Consider the following 20676-nt stretch of genomic DNA (forward strand, 5'->3'; position numbering starts at 1 on the left):
ATTTTGTATTTATTCATCTCTCATTGCATTTTAAATGTGATGTTTTTTGGATACCATTTAATGTCAGTCTTTATTTATACTAGAATAATCCTGTCTCTCAAGAGATGCGTGACTGCTTCAACATATTATTTTGCAGAATTACCGAGGCACATCTCTGACAGACAGATTAGGATTAAAAGGAAGTCTAATTTAGGATCGACTAGAGTTTCCACCTTCCTATCCAAGTATAAACTACAAATTAGTCATGGAATTACAGCCTCTAACAACTGTCTCTCTTGGCATCTGCACTTTCTCATGGAAAACTCTTTGGCTTTGATTTTTTTCCTCTTACACACAACCCGTGATCTCTGTTGTATCTTACTCTTAAATGGAACTATGCTTTTTTATATGGATTGCAGGTGATCAGCCTGCTGCTATAGAATGACAGTATTAACGACATAAAGATGATTGTTTGGTTTGAGAATAAAGTGAAAGGGAAATTCTCCAATATTGTGACTTGGTCATTTCAGAGGGTCTTTAAGAGGAAAATGTTTTTAAACAAAAAAATCCCTACAATTTACATCCCTAGAAAGTAAATTTCCTATGCTATATTCAACATGTGATTCAAAAACCAGGATCACTACTCAGCTCCATACTGCCTCCCTTATATGCATTGTTTGGATGGATGCAAGGAACAAACTCGGTAACAAACCACATATATCAATTGTATCAAACACTTGGGACCCAATTCAGGCCCTGGTTGATTTCTGGATGCCACCCGGCATGCACACTGCAGTGTGTTATTTATTCTGAGCCTCCAGAGACATACTAGGGACCTTAATAAACAAGCACAAACATGATTCTTGCCTTAAAGAGAGCACAGTCTAAGTTTAAATATGACGGATGTAGTGAGACAGACGCGGGGTGAGAGGGAGACCAGGGCAATAGCAATATCACCTGGCTAATAGAGAGGCTCAGATAGACATTTTGATTTTGAGGCCCATTTTGTATTGGCGAGGAGTATTATATGAATTCATGTTCTGATCCGGCCTCAGCACCACACAGAGCCCTCTGTGGGCACAACTTGTTCCCCTGGCAGGATTAATGTGGAAAGACATTGAGTGAACAGGGCAGGGAGTATTCAGTTTAAAACATACTGACCATGCCACTTGTCATAGAATACCTCTTTCATGATGATGGGTACCGAGTACCAGTGGGGCATGAACTCTAAGGGCTTATGGGGAGATCAGAACCTCTTTTCGTGTCTAAACAGAACAAGCAACCTGCACTAGGCCCTTTGATGCTTTTGACATTATGAATCAGCATTTCTCATTTACTTTTCAGTGTTTTCAGATGGCTTATTTTGTTCTGTACAAACCATTGGGCTTTCCAACTCCTTCATTTTTAGGCTCCACTGTGATGAAAGTGTCCAAGTAAAATCTAGATTCACGATAGGGTTTTCCCCCACCATTCAGCTCAACTAAATCAGAGCTTACTTGGAGAATAAGCCATTCATAAACAGAGTTCTTTGTGGTTTCCTATTTTTAGTTTGCAATTTATTTAAAATTACTTTGGCAACTTTTTCATATTGGAATTATTTTACGCTATTCATGGAAATGCCTTTCAAGGTCTCATTTGTTTGGGATATAAACACTGGTCCTTTAGTAACTGGGAGGTAGTAATATGTGTCAGGCCCAACATTTGTATTGGTTGCTGAATTATGTTTAAAGCACCACAAGCCAACTTCTCCAGATTTACAGCAGTGAGATGATCCCATTCACATTCTGAGCCAAATTCAAGCCACTGAGAAGTGGATATTAATGGGGGCCTCTAACGTGCTGGCTTTGGCCCCAACTGCATTTGAATCTTCTAGGACAGTGTTTCTCAACCAGGGGTCTGGGGTCCCCTGGGCGACCTCGAGCAGGTTTCAAGGGGTCTGCCAAAAAGATCAGCATTAGACTCACTGGGGCCCAGGGCTGAAGCCAAAGCCCCATCATATGGCTCTTAAGCTTGTGCCCTGAAGCCTGCCACCCAGGGCTGAAGCCAAAACCTGAGCAATGTAGCTTCATGGGGGACCCTTGGGCATGGGGCTCCAGGCAACTGCCCTGCTTGCTACCACCTAACACCAGCCCTGGCTTTTATATGCAGAAAATCAGTTGTGGCACAGATGGGCTGTGGAGTTTTTATAGCATGTTGGGGGGCAGGGGAGCTCGGGAAGAAAAAGGTTGAGAATCTCTGTTCTAGGGCAGACTCAACATTGGCTTCAGTGCAGAATCACACTGGCTTCAGTGGGACTCTGCATGGATACAGGGACCCACAGAAGAATCCTAGGTCAGGACCAGGGCCTTTATAGGCAGGAAAATGTGAAGTTATGTCTGGTTGTTGCCACACTAATTGGATAAGGGATCTTTTATAGCAAGGTAACAACCTTACTGTAGTTAAAACCAGGTTTGTGTTTAAAGCTTGACTCTAACTGCTCTAAAATCTCCATGGTTACGCATGGGTAGCCTTGAAATTTGGTACCCTCCGGTTCTGACATTGATCCAAATTTGGGGCCATTTGAACAAGGGGTTCCCAAGATATAACTCCAAGGAGAAACAAAACAGCTTTTCTTATAAATTGAGAGATTCCGGCAACTCATTTTTGGACACACAGACATCAGACCAGGGCTTAATTCATTGTAGCAGGGTGTCCAGTGCTCGTAAGTTACTCCAAAAGAGTACAGACATGGAATCTACCAGCTCTTTGGGGAAATCAAAACTAAAAGGTTACTTCGAAAACATTTTGCCTCTTCAGTTTGGCTTGTCGCAAACCTGACCCACAGGCCAGATTTTCGTGCCAAATTGATTATCCTGAGTGTGGAGAGAGCCGAATTAATAGGATTGTTAGCCTTGGAAGTTTCACACCAGCTGGAGAGCTCAAGGGGATAAGCAGTAGGCCTCTGAACCTGACCCTCCTTGGGCAGAAATCTGAAAAGGGTTGAGGCATATCTGTAAAATCTGTCTCTGTTGGGGGAGGAGGGGCATGTGAGGAGATTATTTTCTGGAATGTAATAAAAAAAATTGTAATTAGATACGCAAATGATTTTACTGGAAGGGGAGGGGCCTTTTGGGGGAGGAGGAGGGGAATGGGGGCGAGAGAGGTTTAGGGCTGCATCAAAAAAGGGGACAAATGGTGATGGGGGGGAGGGGAGGGGAGAGAGGCAGGGGTCTCAGGTGAAGGGCACGGGGAAGGGGACATGGGTTGAATAGCAGGGAACTAGGGGACAACAGGGACATGGGCATCCCTCTCTCTGCCATCCTATGTGAGCTGGGATCTGGGGTTCCCTGCCCATCTTACAGTCTGACCCCCCTCCCTTTCCCTTATGTGAGCCAAGTTCTGGGGTGGGGGCTTTCCTTTCTGCAGTATCCAAGCCCTCCTCCCTACCCCCATGTGAGCTGGGATTTGGGGAAGCCCAGCCCCTCTGGAAGGGGAGCTTAGAACAGGCATGCTCAGAGCAATGACCAAAAACACTGGGGTGAGGGGCTAGGAACCAGTGTGCATAACACACATCAGAAACTCTCCTGCACTGCTGGCAGGAAGGGAGCACCCACTGACATGAATGGTTCAGTTCACCCATCTCAGAGCTATTGCTTCAAGCTATGTTCATCAACATGGAGTATTCTCTTTCCTCTGAGAACATCTCAGTGAGATGAATGGGCCACTTAATGCCTCCTTGGCCTGCAACTTTGAAGTTTGAAACCCACTTTGGGCATTTGCCTTAACTCTGTATTCCTTAGTTTCTGCTGAACTCCATGTTCTGGAAAGGTAAAAGCTATCCCCAGGGCACCCTTAACTTGTATTAATGATTTTTTCCCCAGTAATTTTGTGTTTCAGGCTGACTTGAATTCACTAAAGGGCATGTTCTGAAAATCAGGGGAGTTAAAGTGGCATAAATCAAATGAGATTTTTGGCACAGGGCTTTTGGCAGATTGATCCATGCCTCCAGTCGGCTAGACCTGGAGCCTGCTTTGATCAATGACCAAAGTACATGTGACATGAATGAAGTATATGCCAGCAGGGTCTGAGAGTGAGCATGCACGGATTAGGGAATTAAACATTACTAAATATCTGTGCCAGCCCATTTTATTAATTTCTTCTATATCCCTCTGAAGTCACTTTCTAACCAGAGCTCTGGACAATTTTCAAAGGAACTTTCCTTGTGCGTGCTTCTGAAGGTAATGAACTAGAATGGGGTGTTTTTAAGACAAAATAATGATCTGTGAATAATCTATTGAGGCTTTGTGACAATAAGGATGCTGGAAATTATCATTGTTGAAAACAAACTTTTATTACAAGGGACAAGTGTCAAAACAAAACTGTTCCATAGTTAAGGTTATGTAAAAAAAAAAAAACCTATTACAAAATCTAAGACAATATTCATGATCCATGCAGACAGATCCTCAGCTGAAGTAAGCTGTTTGCAACGGAGTTATGACAATTTATACCAGCCAGTGATCTGCCCCATAATCTCCATATTTCCATGAAGATTTTTTTTTAATTCCAATGGAAACAGTTAAAAATAAAAACACTCACTATCAACATCTGCAACTGTTATCGAGCAGAGCCACCTGTTATCACTTCAAGCTATTTGAGGAAGCCAACATTTTGGCATACACTTTGGGATACCTTCCCTGGAGACTATTAAGCGAAGACTCAATTTTTCCATGATGGCCAAAAGAAGTGAGTCAATATGGGATTCCCCCTCTGGGATTTCCAGTACATCTTGTCTATTCTGTGCCCGCTTTGTCTATATTGTAAACTCTTCAGTATGTGGGCTGTCTGTATGTTGAGTTTTGCACAGAGCCTTTTATCCCAGTGAAGTCAGCGGGATTGCATAGGGGCACAAGGGTGTGATCATATTGCAAGAGAGGGGGCAAATACTGTGCAATAATCACTTGTGTACAGTTAGCATTTCCAGCTGGTCCCGAAGTATATGTGGAAGAATATCTACTTTAATTTTATATATTTAAAATTCTTTGCAGCTGATCCTGCTCAAAAGCCCCTGGACAGTTGTCACCTCCCTCTTCTGACATATGAATATTTAGAAGAAACTGGGGGAACTCAAAATTTCTCAGCCTGATTCTCCTTTATACAGGTGTAAACTGAAAGACTTCAGTGCAACTGCTCCTGTTTTATAGCTGTGCAAGCAAAAAGAGGATCAGATCCTCGGTCTTTTACAACCAGTTGAAAACAGTGACTAACATTCTTTGATTTAGGAACCCTGTCTTCTTCAGATGGTCAACACCCATGATGTATTTTGTGAGAGGAATGCATTTTACATGGAAACAGTTCAGGTCGGATGTGTCATATAATACTTGCACGTAATTCACAGATCACAGGAAGACACTATTTTTTCACAGCATTCAGTGCTAAGCTGTCTAGCACACTAAAGAACATTAGTACACAGATGCTAATGTTTAGCTCAATATCCATTCATAGCAGTAAAGAACTGACAGTGACTTCAGGCCAAATACACTGTAAACACTATGGGCTTAAAGAAATCTTTAAATACTTTGACTTGAGGCCTTTAAATTAGCCAGTATTTAGTGAGACAAGGTGGGTGAGGTAATCTCTTTTACTGGACCAACTTCTGTTAGTGAGAGAGACAAGCTTTCAAGCGTAGGCCATGTCTTCTTTACCACTTATGCTGGCAAAATTTATGTCGCTCAGGGTGTGAAAAAACACTGCCCGCTGCCACAGCGACAGTCTGGAAAAGGTACAGAGAGACCTGAGGAAGAGCTGTGTGTAAGCTCAAAAGCTTATCTCTTTCACCAACAGAAGTTGATCCAGTAAAAGAGATTACCTCACCCTCCTTGTCTCTCTAATATCCTGGAACCAACAACACTACAATCAACCAGTATTTAGTGTCAACTGAAAGTGTCATTAACATTCCATTCACTCTCCCTGCAACGCTATTAACAAAGATGTTAAAGGGCATTGGCCAGGACTCAAAATCTCTGCACTACCCCCACCAGATACCCTCCCCAATTGGATACATTGTCAGCCAATATAAATCCATATGGCAGCATTCCTATCTAGCCCACTGGAATTAGTTTGATTCATAGTGCAGATATCTGATCAGCCATGCTTGATCCAGGCTTAGGGCTCAACTGTGTCACTCAGGGGTGTGGATTTTCACACCCTGAGCAATGCAGCTGGGTTGACCTAACTTTTTAATATAGGCCTGGCGTCCGATCAATATTTGCAAAGTACTTGTGAATTTTCAGTTGGAAGGTACTATAAGGGTGTAAAGTATTATTAATTTGCATTGGCCCAGTAATGTTTTCTGGGGAAGTTTTCTGTGCAAATGTACGGAGATTGAAAATAAATAAATAAAGCTATGAAAACACAAGAACTTCCACGTGTTTCACTATTGAGGTGATCACACAGCACAGTTGTCTGCCTTATGAACTACACTGGAAACATCTGTCATCTGTAATGCCCTCCAAAACTAGAATTAAAATTATGGGCAGAACAGTCCCAGCAAGCATCCCTTTGCTCTACAATATCCCTCCTCCTCTTAGCACCCAGGAGAGAAGGTGTAGCCACAGCACACTGTGCTCCGGCTGGTCTCATCTGCTGGATGGCCCTAGAAGGCCACGGGCAATTGAGAGAGCATCCCTGACACTCTAATTTATACCAGGAAGCAGGCATTCGCACAAAAGGGCTGAAAAACCCAGGAGTCTGTGCAAAGCCAATATAAATCCACTGTCTGTGGCACACTTCTTTGCTCCTGCACCAAGCACAGGGACAGAAAAAGGGAGAATGAGCTCCTGAGAGATGAATTATTAAATATGTTCTGCATTGTACAAGAAAGACCCCAAAAAAGCGAGTCCGTAACCCAGAGCTAAGATGTTCATGGATAAAATACGAAATGCTGAGAAACCCAGAGGAGGTGCTAATTTGGGTTGGGGGGGCAGGAGAAGGGGTATACAGTTATGATTACGAACAAGTTATGTTTGCTCAGCTAAAGACTGAGCTGTTGTTGGGTTTAAGAGAATTTTCACACACATCCCCATCCTCTTTCTCAGAACTGCCACCCGCCCACCACCTTCCTTCCCTCCAAGAGCAGGGGGAGCAGCAGCATCAATGAGTCTCTTTGTGATGCTGCCTGCAGCTGCTGATGTGTGGAGTGGTCGGCTCTCTCCCCTGGAGACTGACACATTTCCGTCATGATGTGAAGTCTGCTTCCCCAGAGACTAATGTGGAGAGTTTGCTTTCAAATTTATGACCCTGGCTGTGGGTGGTGTCGCAAGGCCAAGCTACATTACCCCATTAGTTAAGAGAAAACACACAGTTAAGTGGATAATTAGATATTATGGAAGAGATTTAACAAAAATACCAGTTACTATCTTATCTGACCACTGGAGTTTGCGTATGCTTTCTAAGTGCTCATGTCTGACATCAAGCCAGTAAAAGAAAACACTCCAACAACTGTTGCTTATACTGTAATGAGCTTGGAGTTTGGAGATGCGCAACTTGATTTCCTAAGGACACTGTTTACACTTGAAACACACACACACACACACACACACACACACAGTTTATGCTTTCCCTCAAGGAGATCAAACTCAACACTCCCCAGCACAACAAGGAACCAACCAGAGGGGGCCAAAGCCTGAGAGTCCCATTGTGCCCCACCTATGGTGAAACCCATGGCAATGGGGCCAAGGCAGAGGAAAACTCTGCAAGGTTCCCTCTTCCAGAGTGTCCTCCAAATTCTTCCACAAAGAGCAAGGCAAATATCCCCTGAGCAGGGGGCCTGCAACCCAAATTCTGTGGATCCCCCAAGAGCTGCTACAGGCTTGGACCATCTGTGTAGATGGTCTCTCCTTCTAGGGCTGCTCCATGGTCCCAGGTGGTTGCCCCAGCTTCCTGGGAGCGATGCTCCATTGTAGCCTGGGGCTATATTACCTTTTCAGAAGAGTTCCCATGGGCCACCAGTGAACGATACAGATTCAGTCTTCCCAGCTCTCCAACACTGCTTTTTTGCTCTCTATCAGTGGGACTTGGTTATAGGCAAGTTAGGGGAACATACAGTTCTATAAGCATGATCAAAAGGCTCAGATCAAAGCCTTAGAAAGACCACATCTGACCAGCTGACAAAATTCACAGCTATCAGAGAGAACAAATGAACTTGCTCTATCCTCAGACAGCAGGCCATGTACCACTGCAGTACTTCTTATAGCAAGATTTTTAAATAGGAAGAATCAAAAGTTAAGCTATCTACCAATGAAGCTCAATTCCCATCACCACCACATTTAATATTTTCCTGTTTATTTTATTGAGCTTTTAGTTTTAGCATAGTTCATGGGAGAGAGTAAAGAGGTTTCATTCCAATCCATGTGCATCTTTCCCACAACAAAGAAATTTGGTAAGAACAAAGACATATTAATAAGTAGGTTAAGAGATTCAGGATGGAGAGATTGCAAAATGTTTGAAAATAGTTTTACATTCAAAATACAGATGGATCCAAATCAAAACCTAGATCCAGGCTTCCTTGCAGTTTGAATCCCAGTCCAGATCTTTGAGGCTCACCTTGGTCAAAGATGGAAAAGGCCGAGAATGACTGAAACCTATCAATTACACAAACCTATTATATAAATTGATCAGGTTAGAGAATTAAGAATGACAGTGACTGAGCAATAGGAGGCAAGTGATAAGTCTGCATTTATACTTCAGTTTAAGAGCTGCTGCTTCAAGAAAGTTTACCCAAAGCCACATTTTAAAAGGTATTTGGGCCCCTAAAGATGCAGACAGGCAAGCAGGCATTTCTGAAAATCCCACAAGGCACCTAGCTGCATCTTTAGGTAATTAAATACTTTTAAAACATGGGCCCTTCCGAATTGGACACCACAATGCTGCTAACAAGGGTACCCTGAAAGGTATCGGATACAGTTTGCTTCCCCTTATCAATCCCCTTTGCTAGTCCACAACAAGCAGAGCCATTCCTACTCATGGCAGCAGGACCAAACTGCAGCTGTATTACCCCTGCAGCACTGACTGGAAACCTCCATCCCACCAGTCACTTCCTGGAATGCAAGTGGTCTGGCTTTAGGGCAGTTTTGGAGCAATCTCCTGTGTGCTTTACAGGAGACACACAGAAGCGGCTTATGGCTTTTTATCTGAAGAGTACCCGGTTTCCCAACCAGAGGGGTAAGTGTATATAATCTCCTTTAGATAGTAATAACAAAGAGTAGTGACAGTAACACTTTATCAGGGTAGGTAGATGCAGAAACACAAAAAATCATGATTTATTCATTTATTTATGTTGCAATTGATTAGGAAAGTTCAAGGAATGGGTACATTTGCAATTTACCTTCAAGCTATCACTGCCCCTTCCCTAGTGGGAAGACTGATCATGTGATGCCTAGACACCTCACTGAAGGCAAAGTTAAAACGCCCATTGACTGCAGGGGTGGAGGCGCTGTCCTTGTGCAATATGCAGTATTTGAGCTAACAAATGTTTTTGAAACCTTCTGTTCTGGAGCTAGATGTAGGTTGATTTTACTGTATTTTTAAATATCGGAAACCTTACTCTGGATTGCACACAAATGACACTAAATGCCTTGGAAGTTCTGGTAGACATGAATTTGAAACATGGAAGAGCCAGCACAGCTCCTTCATACTGGTGCATTCCATGCAAAAGGATCAGTAATGGCGTGGACTTTGAAAGGGACTTTGTGATGCTTGGATATTATATTGGTAGTAATGCTCTTGGAGAGCAGGGTAGGTACCCTAGTGGTATTGTTCCCCATCAAAATATAAATACTAAAAATATTGTTTTTATATATGCACAAAAGTGATAGATTTCTCTCTCTAGAGGGTGTAAAGACCACTACTGAATAACACAGTGCTCAAACCTTGGCTCGCTATGAAACTTTGCACCACCAGCAATGTAACAGCCAGCACACTGGGAGATGAAATTCTAAAATACTTTGCATACGCCTGCAAATGTACTGATTGCAATGGGGCCTATCATGCTCTACATGACAAAGAGAAAAATATCATTGTACTTGGTTTTAGTACTTGGTTTTAGTATTGGGAAAGTCATTCTAACCATCTTGATACTGGTTAGAGGGAGAAACTGGATTAATAAAACATAGCTCCAAAGTATCTAGCTTCTTGGCTACAGGTCTTTTCGCAAGAACTCTCAACACCTGTCTTAACAGAGCAATAGTTCAAATTTTATTTTAGAGCTAATGCTGTCATTATACTAACATTTTTTAAATGCTGTAAATCCCCCTGAACGTGTAGAACATTTTCTGTTTTGTCAAGTCTGGCAAAGAGCTACAGTATTTTAGGGTGCATTAGGTTTATTTTGCTAAACTCAAGCCAAGGTCAGACCTTGTATGACTGGAACTACATGAATCATTCCTTCCACCTAGTTTCCTACCCTGGATTATTAGTGTGCTTGATTAGAGTAATTAGCATTAGGCTCTCTCTCTGGTATTTTCTTCTAAACAAACTCCAAAGCTGAACAGCAAGAGATTTTTATTCTCCTCTCATGGCTATTTAATAAAATCTGAAGGCAAAACATTTAGGAAGCAATAAAAATATATTAAATCTAATTCCACTAGCTCTTACCTTTAGTTTAAATGAATTTTAAGTGTCATTACAAATGTAGTTGCAATGGCCCAAGTTTCTCGCTCTCGATAGATCTTACAATTAGTTCTCATTAGGACAGACACATGAGAACACCTGACACACACAAAGTGATTTCCTTATAGCCAAAAGGATCAACTTACTCTAAATTACATTTTAGTTTGTTATAAATTGAGTGTATATAAATATACTTTGAATAAAAGAAACAGCTACCAACTCTTAGTTCTGCCATACAGGAGATATATATCTGGCAAAGGCTATCTTTGCAATACTAGTTTTAGGAATGATGCACATTTAGCAAATTCAATCTATTTGGAAGCTCTAATCAAAAACTGATTACAGCAATAGATTAAATAGTACCAGCTACATTAAACAAGCATAATCAAATACAAACAGAGTTGCAGAGATCTGAAACAAAACCAAGGAACTAAACAATGGCTTAACTTGAAGGGCTTCAGGGGAAAACATACATTTGGTGGTCCTAGGTCTCCCATCAGTGATTAGGCTACATCACAATAATGAATGGCATATACATTTTAAGTAATGTGTTTAAAAGGCTCAGGATTGTAATGATACCCAGAGTGATCATCAGGCAGCCCTACAGCAAAATTCATATAGACCAGAACAACCCCTTTTTTTTTTTAACTGCTCTGTCAGAAACTTTTACAACCCTCTAACCCTATACCACAACAAATATTCTCCTGAATGTAAAATAAAACCTAGAGCTGTTAAATTTTCTTTAAAGACTGCATGACCACAACATTCAAACATGTAAGTGCTATATCATTCAAAAATAGATTATAAATATGTTCTTTTTCATACATTCATTTGTTTTGTATAATTATGAGGCAATACTGAAAATGTGTTTTCTGCTGCACTCCCAGAAATCAACAGGGGAACTAATATACTAAGCTCCCCAGGACAATTTGAGTAATTTGTTTATTGGAGTAAATCTGCATTTGCTCCAGACATAAGGGCTTGGGACATCTCTGACTGAACTCAGTAGAAACATACTATAGACTTCAGTAGGAGTTGGACAGGACTGGGCCATAAATGATCCAAATGCATTTTAAATATGCCTGCTGTACTTATAAGATGATAATTTTAATTACAGGCAGGGTGTGTATCTAGTGGTTAGACGGGAAATCAGAGAGCCATGACTCCTGGTTGTTATTCAGCTCTTAAATACCACAGTGATAGGTACTATACAAAAACATAAGATAACCTCAGCTCTGCCACTGAGTTGTAGTGGAACCAAACCTCTTAACTTCTATACAACTTTGTATATTATTACACCTAAGAGCGTTGAGAGGCTTTATGCCTGTTAAGTGCTTTCAAGAATCTGGAAGCAGGGTGCTGAATGAAGGGTTCTGTTTCTGTTATTAAACCACAGCGGATGAAAAAGAGGAAGCATCCTAGCAATTGAAACTAAAATATGAAGTACACTGATTTTCCATAAAGTTCAACTTGTTTGAATTGCAATTCTTAGAATTAGCCAAGAAAGCGAAGTTGACAGTAACCAGATCCTAACTTAATTCAATCTTAAGTCTCATTTCTAGCACAGTATCTGTCAAATCATTCGGCCAGCTTCAAACAGCTGTTACCTCTGTAAATTCCACAAAGGGGGAGATAGTACAAAACGTTCTACCCTCAGCACCACGCTCTCAGCTGTACTTGCCCATATGCCGCAGCGTGAAGCATCACAAAGCTGATGATGTGCCTCCTCGCGTGGCTCAGGAAGCAGGCCTTGCACTAAAAATGCTATTCCCAGCATTGTGCCGGTATTGTGGTGATGAATCTGATGCACCTAACATGGGGGTACATTTCAGTACAACATATGTTTGAAATTGCTAAACTCAGCCTTGCCAATTTCTGCTTCACAGATGACATACAGGAGAAAACGTGAAATGACTTAGTTCTTGCGGCTAGATGGGTATGGTAAAGTGGAACGCCCCCCCCCCCCGCCCCATCACACATACCCAAATCTACCCTTCCTACATCTCTCCTCCTTTTAAAATATTATTTTTTTTAAATTAAATGTAAAGAGTAAAATTTTAAAAACTGTCCCAAACATTAACTGAACATGCAGGCTAGAGTTCTGGCCCCTCTAACGCAATCTAGTAATCAGCACCATAGGTAAAGCTCCAAATAATTTTAGACAGAGGATAATGACAGGTAGCTCTGATCTCATGGAGATCCTCACTAAAACCCTCCTGGTATAGCGTCCAATTCTACAAGGCGCTGAGCAACCGCTGCTGCTGATGTGAAGGATCAGGCCACTCTATGTAATAATATTTGTGGACCTAAGGTGTATCAAATAGAAAAACTATTTTCAAGAAAAACAAATGAACTTTAAGAAATATATGTGGTTATTGATCACACGATCTTTCTTCGAATTTCCAGCAAACTGAAGCTAGTTATTGGAAAACAATGGACTTAACTCTAGCCTGAGCGGCATCATCTGTGCAACTGTAATGATTTATCATGGAAGTTAGAGATAGAAGACAGACCTAGTAGGTCATACAATCCATCTCCCTGCCCGGCCGGGCAGGACTGTTCACTACAGTATTATTTAATGTTTTTAGTGCTAAATCCAGACCAGCTTTAAATACATGATGTGAAGTCATTTCCAGAGCTTTCCTTGAGGGACCATCTTTAGCTTTCTTCTCTATAATATCCTAAGTAACTCCTCTCCCTCCTTGGGGTTTACAACCTTCAACTACTTGTACACTGTTAAAATGTCTCCTCCTTGAATGTTGCATGGCCATGCTATAAATACAGGTATTTTAGGGTCTGATTCTTCAGTCTTTATTCACACAAGTAATTTCATTTGTTTCCACCTATGTTTTTAAATGTTACCTTAATGGAACTGGAATATAAAGGCCAAGTTCTGTCTTCATTTGTACTGGTGAAACCCAGTTTGGCACAACGGACTTTGAAAAATAAACTGCAATCTTAAAGGGTTCTCACCTACGTAACTAAGTGTAAAATGCTGTCTTATATTTGCTTGCTGTATGCTCTCACAGCAGCAACAGTATTTTTGCATTCCATTAAAATAAGTGAATTATCTAGTCTAGAGGGAGATTATTCTTTTCCCTAGTAGTCTAGCCATCATAGAAAGCCAAATACTTATTTGCTGAATGATTTATAAAACAAACCAGACACAAATACACTTGTGTGTTATAAACAATGGAGGGTCTCATCCTGAAGGAGGAATCTGGATGAAATTATCAAGTCTTTAGCGGTTAGAGACATCTTAGTCACATTCAAAATAGTAGAACAAATGCTGAAGTCTTCCCTCTGTCCTAAAATAAACTCCTATTAAAGGTCTGGCTCATACCTATTACATCCACACAAGGAGGGATCAGGGTTGTGAAAAATCTACCTGGTTTTCAACAGACAAAGATAATCTAGTGGATTTTATGTGGGGTTTCCATTTCTTTGCATAATATTTTTTAACTTCTATATCCAACTGAAGTGCTTACATCAGGGGTCCCCAACGCGGTGCCCGCGAGCATCCGCTGAAATGCTGCCCAAATTTGGCGGCATTTCGGCGGCGACACCTCTCGATGATGCCACTTGCCGCCGACAAGCGAAGTCATCGAGAGGCGTCGCCGCCGAAATGCCGCCAAAGGATGCTCGACCGTCACCACCAGGGGCGGCTCTACAAATTTGGCCGCCCCAAGCAATCATGCCCGGGAGGTGCCCCCGAGCCGCGGGAGCAGCAGACCTCCCGCGGGCATGACTGCGGAGGGTCCGCTGGTCGCGCGGCTCGGCTGGACCTCCCGCAGCTGCGGGCGATTCGCTGGTCCGGCGGCTCCGGTTGAGCTGCCGCAGGCATGCCTGCGGGAGGTCCATCCGAGCCGCGGGACCAGCGAACCATCCGCAGTCATGCCTGCAGGAGGTCCACTGGAGCTGCCGGCCGAGCGTCCCCTCCGCAGTCATGCCTGCGGCAGGTCCGCTGCTCCCGGGGCTCCGGTGGACCTCCCGCAGGCATGACTGCGGCAGGTCCGCCGGCCCAGCCTGCCGCCCCCCCGGGAAAGGGCCGCCCCAGGCGGGTGCTTGCCCTGCTGGGCTCTGGAGCCGGCCCTGGTCACCACGGTCCTTCATCTGGCGCCCGCCAGACGAAAAGGTTGGGGACCACTGGCTTACATCATCATAACGTGTATTTGGACACGGGAGGCTCTAATTTCAGTCTGCAAGTGAAAACTTTAAGCATCCTAACAAGTGAACAGAGAAGTGATGAGAATTTTAAGCACTATGAGAAAGTAGTAAGAAACCTATGGAACTATCTGGAAGCCTGAAAGGGAAGGTGAATAAGTGGGGTCCTTGGCGATTGGGTAGTAGGTTGTGGCCAGCAGATCAAACGAATGGTCAGGATGGAAAGTCTATTGATATCAAAGGGCACATATAAGAACAGTATTCTCAGTCCTAAGTATGTAGTCAACATCACAAGTCGATATCCCCAAAAAAGAATCATAAGACAATAATGTAGGTTCTTTTTTACTTGCCTCCTGGTTTCTGAACTCTTAGAAAACATTTAGGTCATAGTGTCAAGCTTCCTCTGTAATCAGGAATGTTAGAAACTCGTTTGTTTTAAATGAAGTTTAGGTTCTTGCCTAATCACGTCTCTATGAGCTGGAGTTTTAAAAAACACACCAAATGTCATGGGACTTGCAATGAAATTGTGAGAGTTGGCAACACGGAGTGACAAAACTCAGTTGGCCCAACTAGTTAGCAGCCCAGAGACTCCTATTGCGTTTGTGGTTTTCACCCAGTAAATTGCTGGCTTTACATTTCCAGTCATATCTCTCTCACACACACACACAAAATGGGGCAATGTGGGAGGAACACTAGGAGAGGATTCTTGTGGAGATTTTCTTTCCTACAGTCCCCTCCTGTGCATTTTGCCACAGAGGATTTTCTGACCCAAAGTCAGTAAGAGTTCACTGCATAAGGGCACCCAAGATTTGGCCCCATATTTACAAACAAATTGCTCTCTGTTACAGATAACACCTTCGATTACTGAAAATAAAAGTATTTTTGAAATCTGATTTGTTTTCACTACATATGCTATTTTTTTTAGTATTTGCACCAACAAGGGGACAAGGAAAATAATAATTTTTCTTCACAGTCAATTCATATTTAATTTCCTATTATCTTGCCTTAGCAGAATGTTACAATATCTGAGTTGGGGGAAAAAAATCACAACTTCCCACTTAAATAAATATTAACAACAACAAAACATTTCACTGGCCCGTGCTTTTGTAAAAGCTTATTTTCAGTAATCCTTAAAAGTGGGACTTAATTTGACCTGACAATGTCCTTTTAATCTATGTAAAACAACTGTCTAAGAATAATAACAGCTGTATTACCAGAGGAGTGCAGCAATTCACACTTAGCATCTGCATCACAGTGCAATCTGCTACAAAGCTTAGCCTTTCGTCCAACCCCCAAAATAAAACACTGATGTTTTTACCAAGTGTCTGAGTGTCTTTCCTGATTTTTACCATTTTCAGATATTAGTCCCAAAGCCAATAATGCTTCTTTCAGTGCTAACATTTTAGTGCCCAATCTTGCAAGGTCCTGAGCACCCTAGACTCACATTAGCTTTGAGGGTGCACTGCTCATCACCTTGCAAGCTTGAGTACTTAGGGACTGAAGGTCAATGGAAGTTTTGCCATTGATTTCAATCAGAGCAAGATCAAGCCCTTGAAGTCTGACTGGTTTTTAAAAGAACCACACATAAAGTATAATGAATGACATAACATGAAATACTATACAATTGCTAATCACATATGTTACACCTCTTAGGACTAAAGTAAAATATTGCCGTTCACTGAAATAAAAAGTTATATTTCTAGCTCCTAAATTTGCTGAATCAGATCAGGAATTTGGCAAGCTACTTGTCTGCTGCAAAGTCAGGCTCTATGGTTTTTCTAATATAATGGTAAAACAAAATATTTCCATCAAAGTAACAATAAAACATGCTTTGACTTACACTAGTTATTTTATCTTCACAAGAGAAATATTTTATGATCTCTAAGAGACAGGTAGGTATTTAATTGTGATAAATTTCATAAAAATAGGGGAGAAAGTTAGCAGACTTCCTAAAATTAATGAAACACGTGTTGAAGCCTGCAGGCCAATTACTTCCCCTCTGGCCACATCTAGCATATGTTTGTTTAACAGACATATTTTGCTCAAATACTGTCTTTGCTATTCACCATGCTACATTTTTCCTTCATTTTTTAAAAAAAATGAATAAATAAAACCAAAAGATCCTAGTAACGTGTGATAAGAAACACCCCCAAATGAAAGCAAACATGCAAAGCTTTGCAGTGTGTGTAACTTCAAGATTACAAACTGAGTAGTTTAAAAACATGGCTTGTTTCTATAATCACATATAGCTTTCCCTAAACCCTATTTACTCTCTTCCATTTTGTGCAGTGACTCCTACTGGCAAGTACAGATTTGGTGAACAATTTCTGTATGTGGGGGGAAGCAATCCAACAGCTGTTTCTCCTTGCAATGCCTATCAATATTCTGTAGAGCATTTATTCACTCATTCCAACAGTAAAATGACCACATGACTGATATCCTGAAACTTACTATTCAAATCCAACACAAAAACTATGTGCTCAATCCTGTGGGGGTGCTGAATGCTTCCTCAGCGATTCTCATCTGCCATTGATTTCAGTTTGGGTAGCTGAGAGCACTCTGCACTTTTCAGGGTACAGCCCTGAACAGGATACTCAGATGCTTCAGCAGAGCACCACACTTGTTAATCCAGGCCATCATACATCTACTTACCTGCACACATTCCTATTAAGGATTTTAAAAAATGTGCACAAGTTGTTTCAAGCCAGCAGCAGTATTTAAACAAAGAAACTTCCCAAACATACCCCTATGGTATCGTACATAAGTACTTGATACCGCAATAGTTACTATGCAACACAGGAATGGGTGTTGGACCCAGTCCTGCAGTCTTTACTTAAGTACAGGTCCCATTCACTTCAGTCAGACCTACCTAAACAAAAACTGCAGGGTTGGACCTATCCCCTTGACTAATCTCTCTACTGCATAGGACAGGAAGTTTCTTTACATATAAAAACTGGACAGAGTTAACTGGAAAAATACATGTTATTTACTGAAAAGAACTGAAGAGATGTTAATTACCATCAAGTGATACTTTTAATGCATTTGACATAAATATGACAACTTTGGAAAACAAGGTTTTAGCCTTTAAGATATTAGAAAAGAATACGCAGTGAACAGAGAGTTATTCTTTGACTTATACCCAGGCTGCATTTTAATACTTTAAGAATTCATCTTAAATATTCATTTAAAAGATGCCATAGAAGACTCAAAGATGTTTATTTCCATGAGTCTATTCTCCTCCAACTGCACCTTGATATTTCCAGTGGCAGTTACAATATTTTATATTTTTACATGAAAGATGCAATACATAGTGTCTTTTTGACCAATATACTAAAATAACTGAATGACTCTGTCTATAGGAAAATAGAGAATAGAATAAATTAGATAGTTAAAATCCAGCTGCACCAATTCAAGGAGGACAGATTTATGCAATACTAAGTACAGAGGGGAAAAATAAGTTTACAGGGCTACTGTGAAAAGAGCAACAAACTTTAAACTGCTTATGCTGCAAAAATATACTCTATCATATTTATTAAAATTATACTACATAAATGCTCATCCCAAATGAATTTAACCCAAAAGGGTTATTAAAGAAAATTAAACACTACTTTTTGATAACTAGCAACTAACTGGCATGGTAAATTACTGTGAGTCAAGTTAGTCATTATTATATTTGCAATCCTGTAAGACATAAAATGCCAAGTTCTGTCCTGACCTTGCTCCTGAAATTCCACTTGAATAAATGGGATTTTAGAAGTGAAACTGAAGGCCAAATTTGGCCCAACATAATAGTTTACCCAGCCAACCTGTCACATGTCACTTTCTTTGTGCTTCCAGGTGAACAAGGAATGCCATTGCAATTGTTCTCTTATCGCATGAAAATACTGCACTGTTTTACTTTCTCAGCACGTGAACAAAGAATTAATAATTTAGGAGATGGCTCTCTCATTACTTTTTAAGAGGCTTTGATCTAAGCTTTAAACCATTGTATGACCACAGTAGGGTGACCAGATGTCTGGATTTTATAGGGACAGTCCCGATATTTGGGGGGGGGGAGGGTTAATATGGGCTCCTATTACCCCCATCCCCATCCCGATTATTCACACTTGCTATCTGGTCACCCTAGACCACAGCCACATTATGCAGAGAAGATCCTAGTGACTGACACTGTACTTGTTTGCCTTTCACAAAAATCTCATTGTAAAACAAAACAAAGGCATATCAGGAATACAAGAAAACATGTATGTTTGCACCATGAAAAGTAAGCGTTTATCAACTACGTTCAAAACCAACTTCTCTCCCTTGACTCTTCTTTCCTATATGGGCGCTCCAAACCATGAGGCTGGGGTATGCAACTTTTCAGGCTGTTAACTCAATTTTAATTGAGGCCCAACTGCATCGCACGGATTTTTGCCAACCCCCGCTGCAGACAAAGCCTCCAGAAAGTTTCCAAGCTGGTGTGTAATTTCATCTACTTCGGTGGAGTTACACCAGGGATGAGTTTGACCCAGCTCCTTTTTTTTCCCCCTGAACAATCCTCAGCGCTCAAAGGTCTGGCTACCAATGCAAAACAACCCCCCTAACACCAATGAATGAACCCGCCAGTCGGTGGGACCAGCGGCGCATCCAGCCCACTCCCCACAGCCTCCCTCCACCTGCTTGTGCAGCAGCCACCGTGCCCGCGAGCCCCGCGCCCGTCGGTCCCCTCCGGACCCAGCACGGGCAGGGAGAGGGTGCGTGCCCGGGGCGGTGCAGCGGGGACCCGGCACTGCAGCCCCGTCTCTGCCACCCCAGTGCCCCCGCAAGCTGCAACCCCGCGCTTCCCGGCTGAGCTCCGCAGCCCAATTCCCAGCGTGCGGAGCTGCGGCTCCCCATCAGCCCCCCCACCAAAAAACCACCCCAACAGCTCGGCGGGGGGCAGCTGTGCAAACTGCCCGCGGACTGGAGAGCTGCTCCCCCCGGCCAGCTGAGCGCCCCGCTTCGCTGCGGCGGGGGCGCCGGGGCTTACCCTGGAGATGGTCAGCGGGGTGCTGAAGTCCTTGCCCCCCACCAGCCGGAAGCCCCAGGGCGAGGGGCCGGTCAGAGCCACTGTCTGGGACATGCTGGGCGCGCTGCGACCGGGAGCGCACGCGGCGGGAACGCTCTGCCCCTTCGCCTCAGCCCCTGCGCCGGCCAAGCCCCGGCCCGCCTGACGTCTCCGCTCCCGCTCCCCCTCCCCGCCCGGGGGCGGGTCCATGCCCGGGGCCCGGGTGACAGAGCCGCCGGCGGGGCACGGGGCCGCCTGGTTCCCGAGAGCCAGAGCCCGCCTCTGCCGGGAGCGGGCCGGGGAGCGGCGCCCAGAGGCCGGGAGAGTGGGAGAGAGCGCGCCCCCCCCCCGGCTGCACTCCTAGGGGAGCTCGCCCAGCTAATCCCCTAAGGGTGCCCCCCTCCTCCCCCCCGGCTGCACTCCCAGGGGAGCTCGTCCAGCTAACCCCCTAAGGGTGCCCCCCTCCCCCCCGGCTGCACTCCTAGGGGAGCTCGTCCTGCTAACCCCCTAAGGGTGCCCCCCTCCCCCCCCCGGCTGCACTCCTAGGGAGCTCGCCCAGCTAACCCCCTAAGGGTGCCCCCCTCCCCCCCGGCTGCACTCCCAGGGGAGCTCGTCCAGCTAACCCCCTAAGGGTCCCCGCCTCCCCCCCGGCTGCACTCCTAGGGGAGCTCGTCTAGCTAACCCCCTAAGGGTGCCCCCCTCCCCCCCGGCTGCACTAGGGAGCTGCACCCCCTAAGGGTCCCCCCTCTCCCCCCTGCACTGCTAGGGGAGCTTGCCTCCCTAAGGTGTCTGCTAACTCCTACGGGTGTCCCCCCTTTCTCTGCAAACCCCCTAAAGGTGCCCCTCTCCTCTCCCCCGGCTGC

The 20676-nt window shown here is 43.5% G+C and overlaps 1 protein-coding gene across 3 annotated transcripts in view; it reads right to left on the minus strand.

The window, feature by feature from the left end:
• PDLIM4 (PDZ and LIM domain 4) overlaps nucleotides 1–19937 on the minus strand; it is a 94150-nt gene extending 74213 nt beyond the window's left edge. For all 3 annotated transcript variants that reach the window (XM_045027930.1, XM_045027929.1, XM_045027928.1), the window contains exon 1: nucleotides 19796–19937. In XM_045027930.1, the coding sequence (XP_044883865.1) occupies nucleotides 19796–19888 (93 nt within the window). In that variant the 5' untranslated portion in view covers nucleotides 19889–19937. The remainder of the gene's footprint in view (nucleotides 1–19795) is intronic.
• Between the last annotated feature and the right edge of the window lie 739 nt (nucleotides 19938–20676).

Source organism: Mauremys mutica, chromosome 8, assembly GCF_020497125.1.
Source record: "Mauremys mutica isolate MM-2020 ecotype Southern chromosome 8, ASM2049712v1, whole genome shotgun sequence".
NCBI lineage: Eukaryota > Metazoa > Chordata > Testudines > Geoemydidae > Mauremys > Mauremys mutica.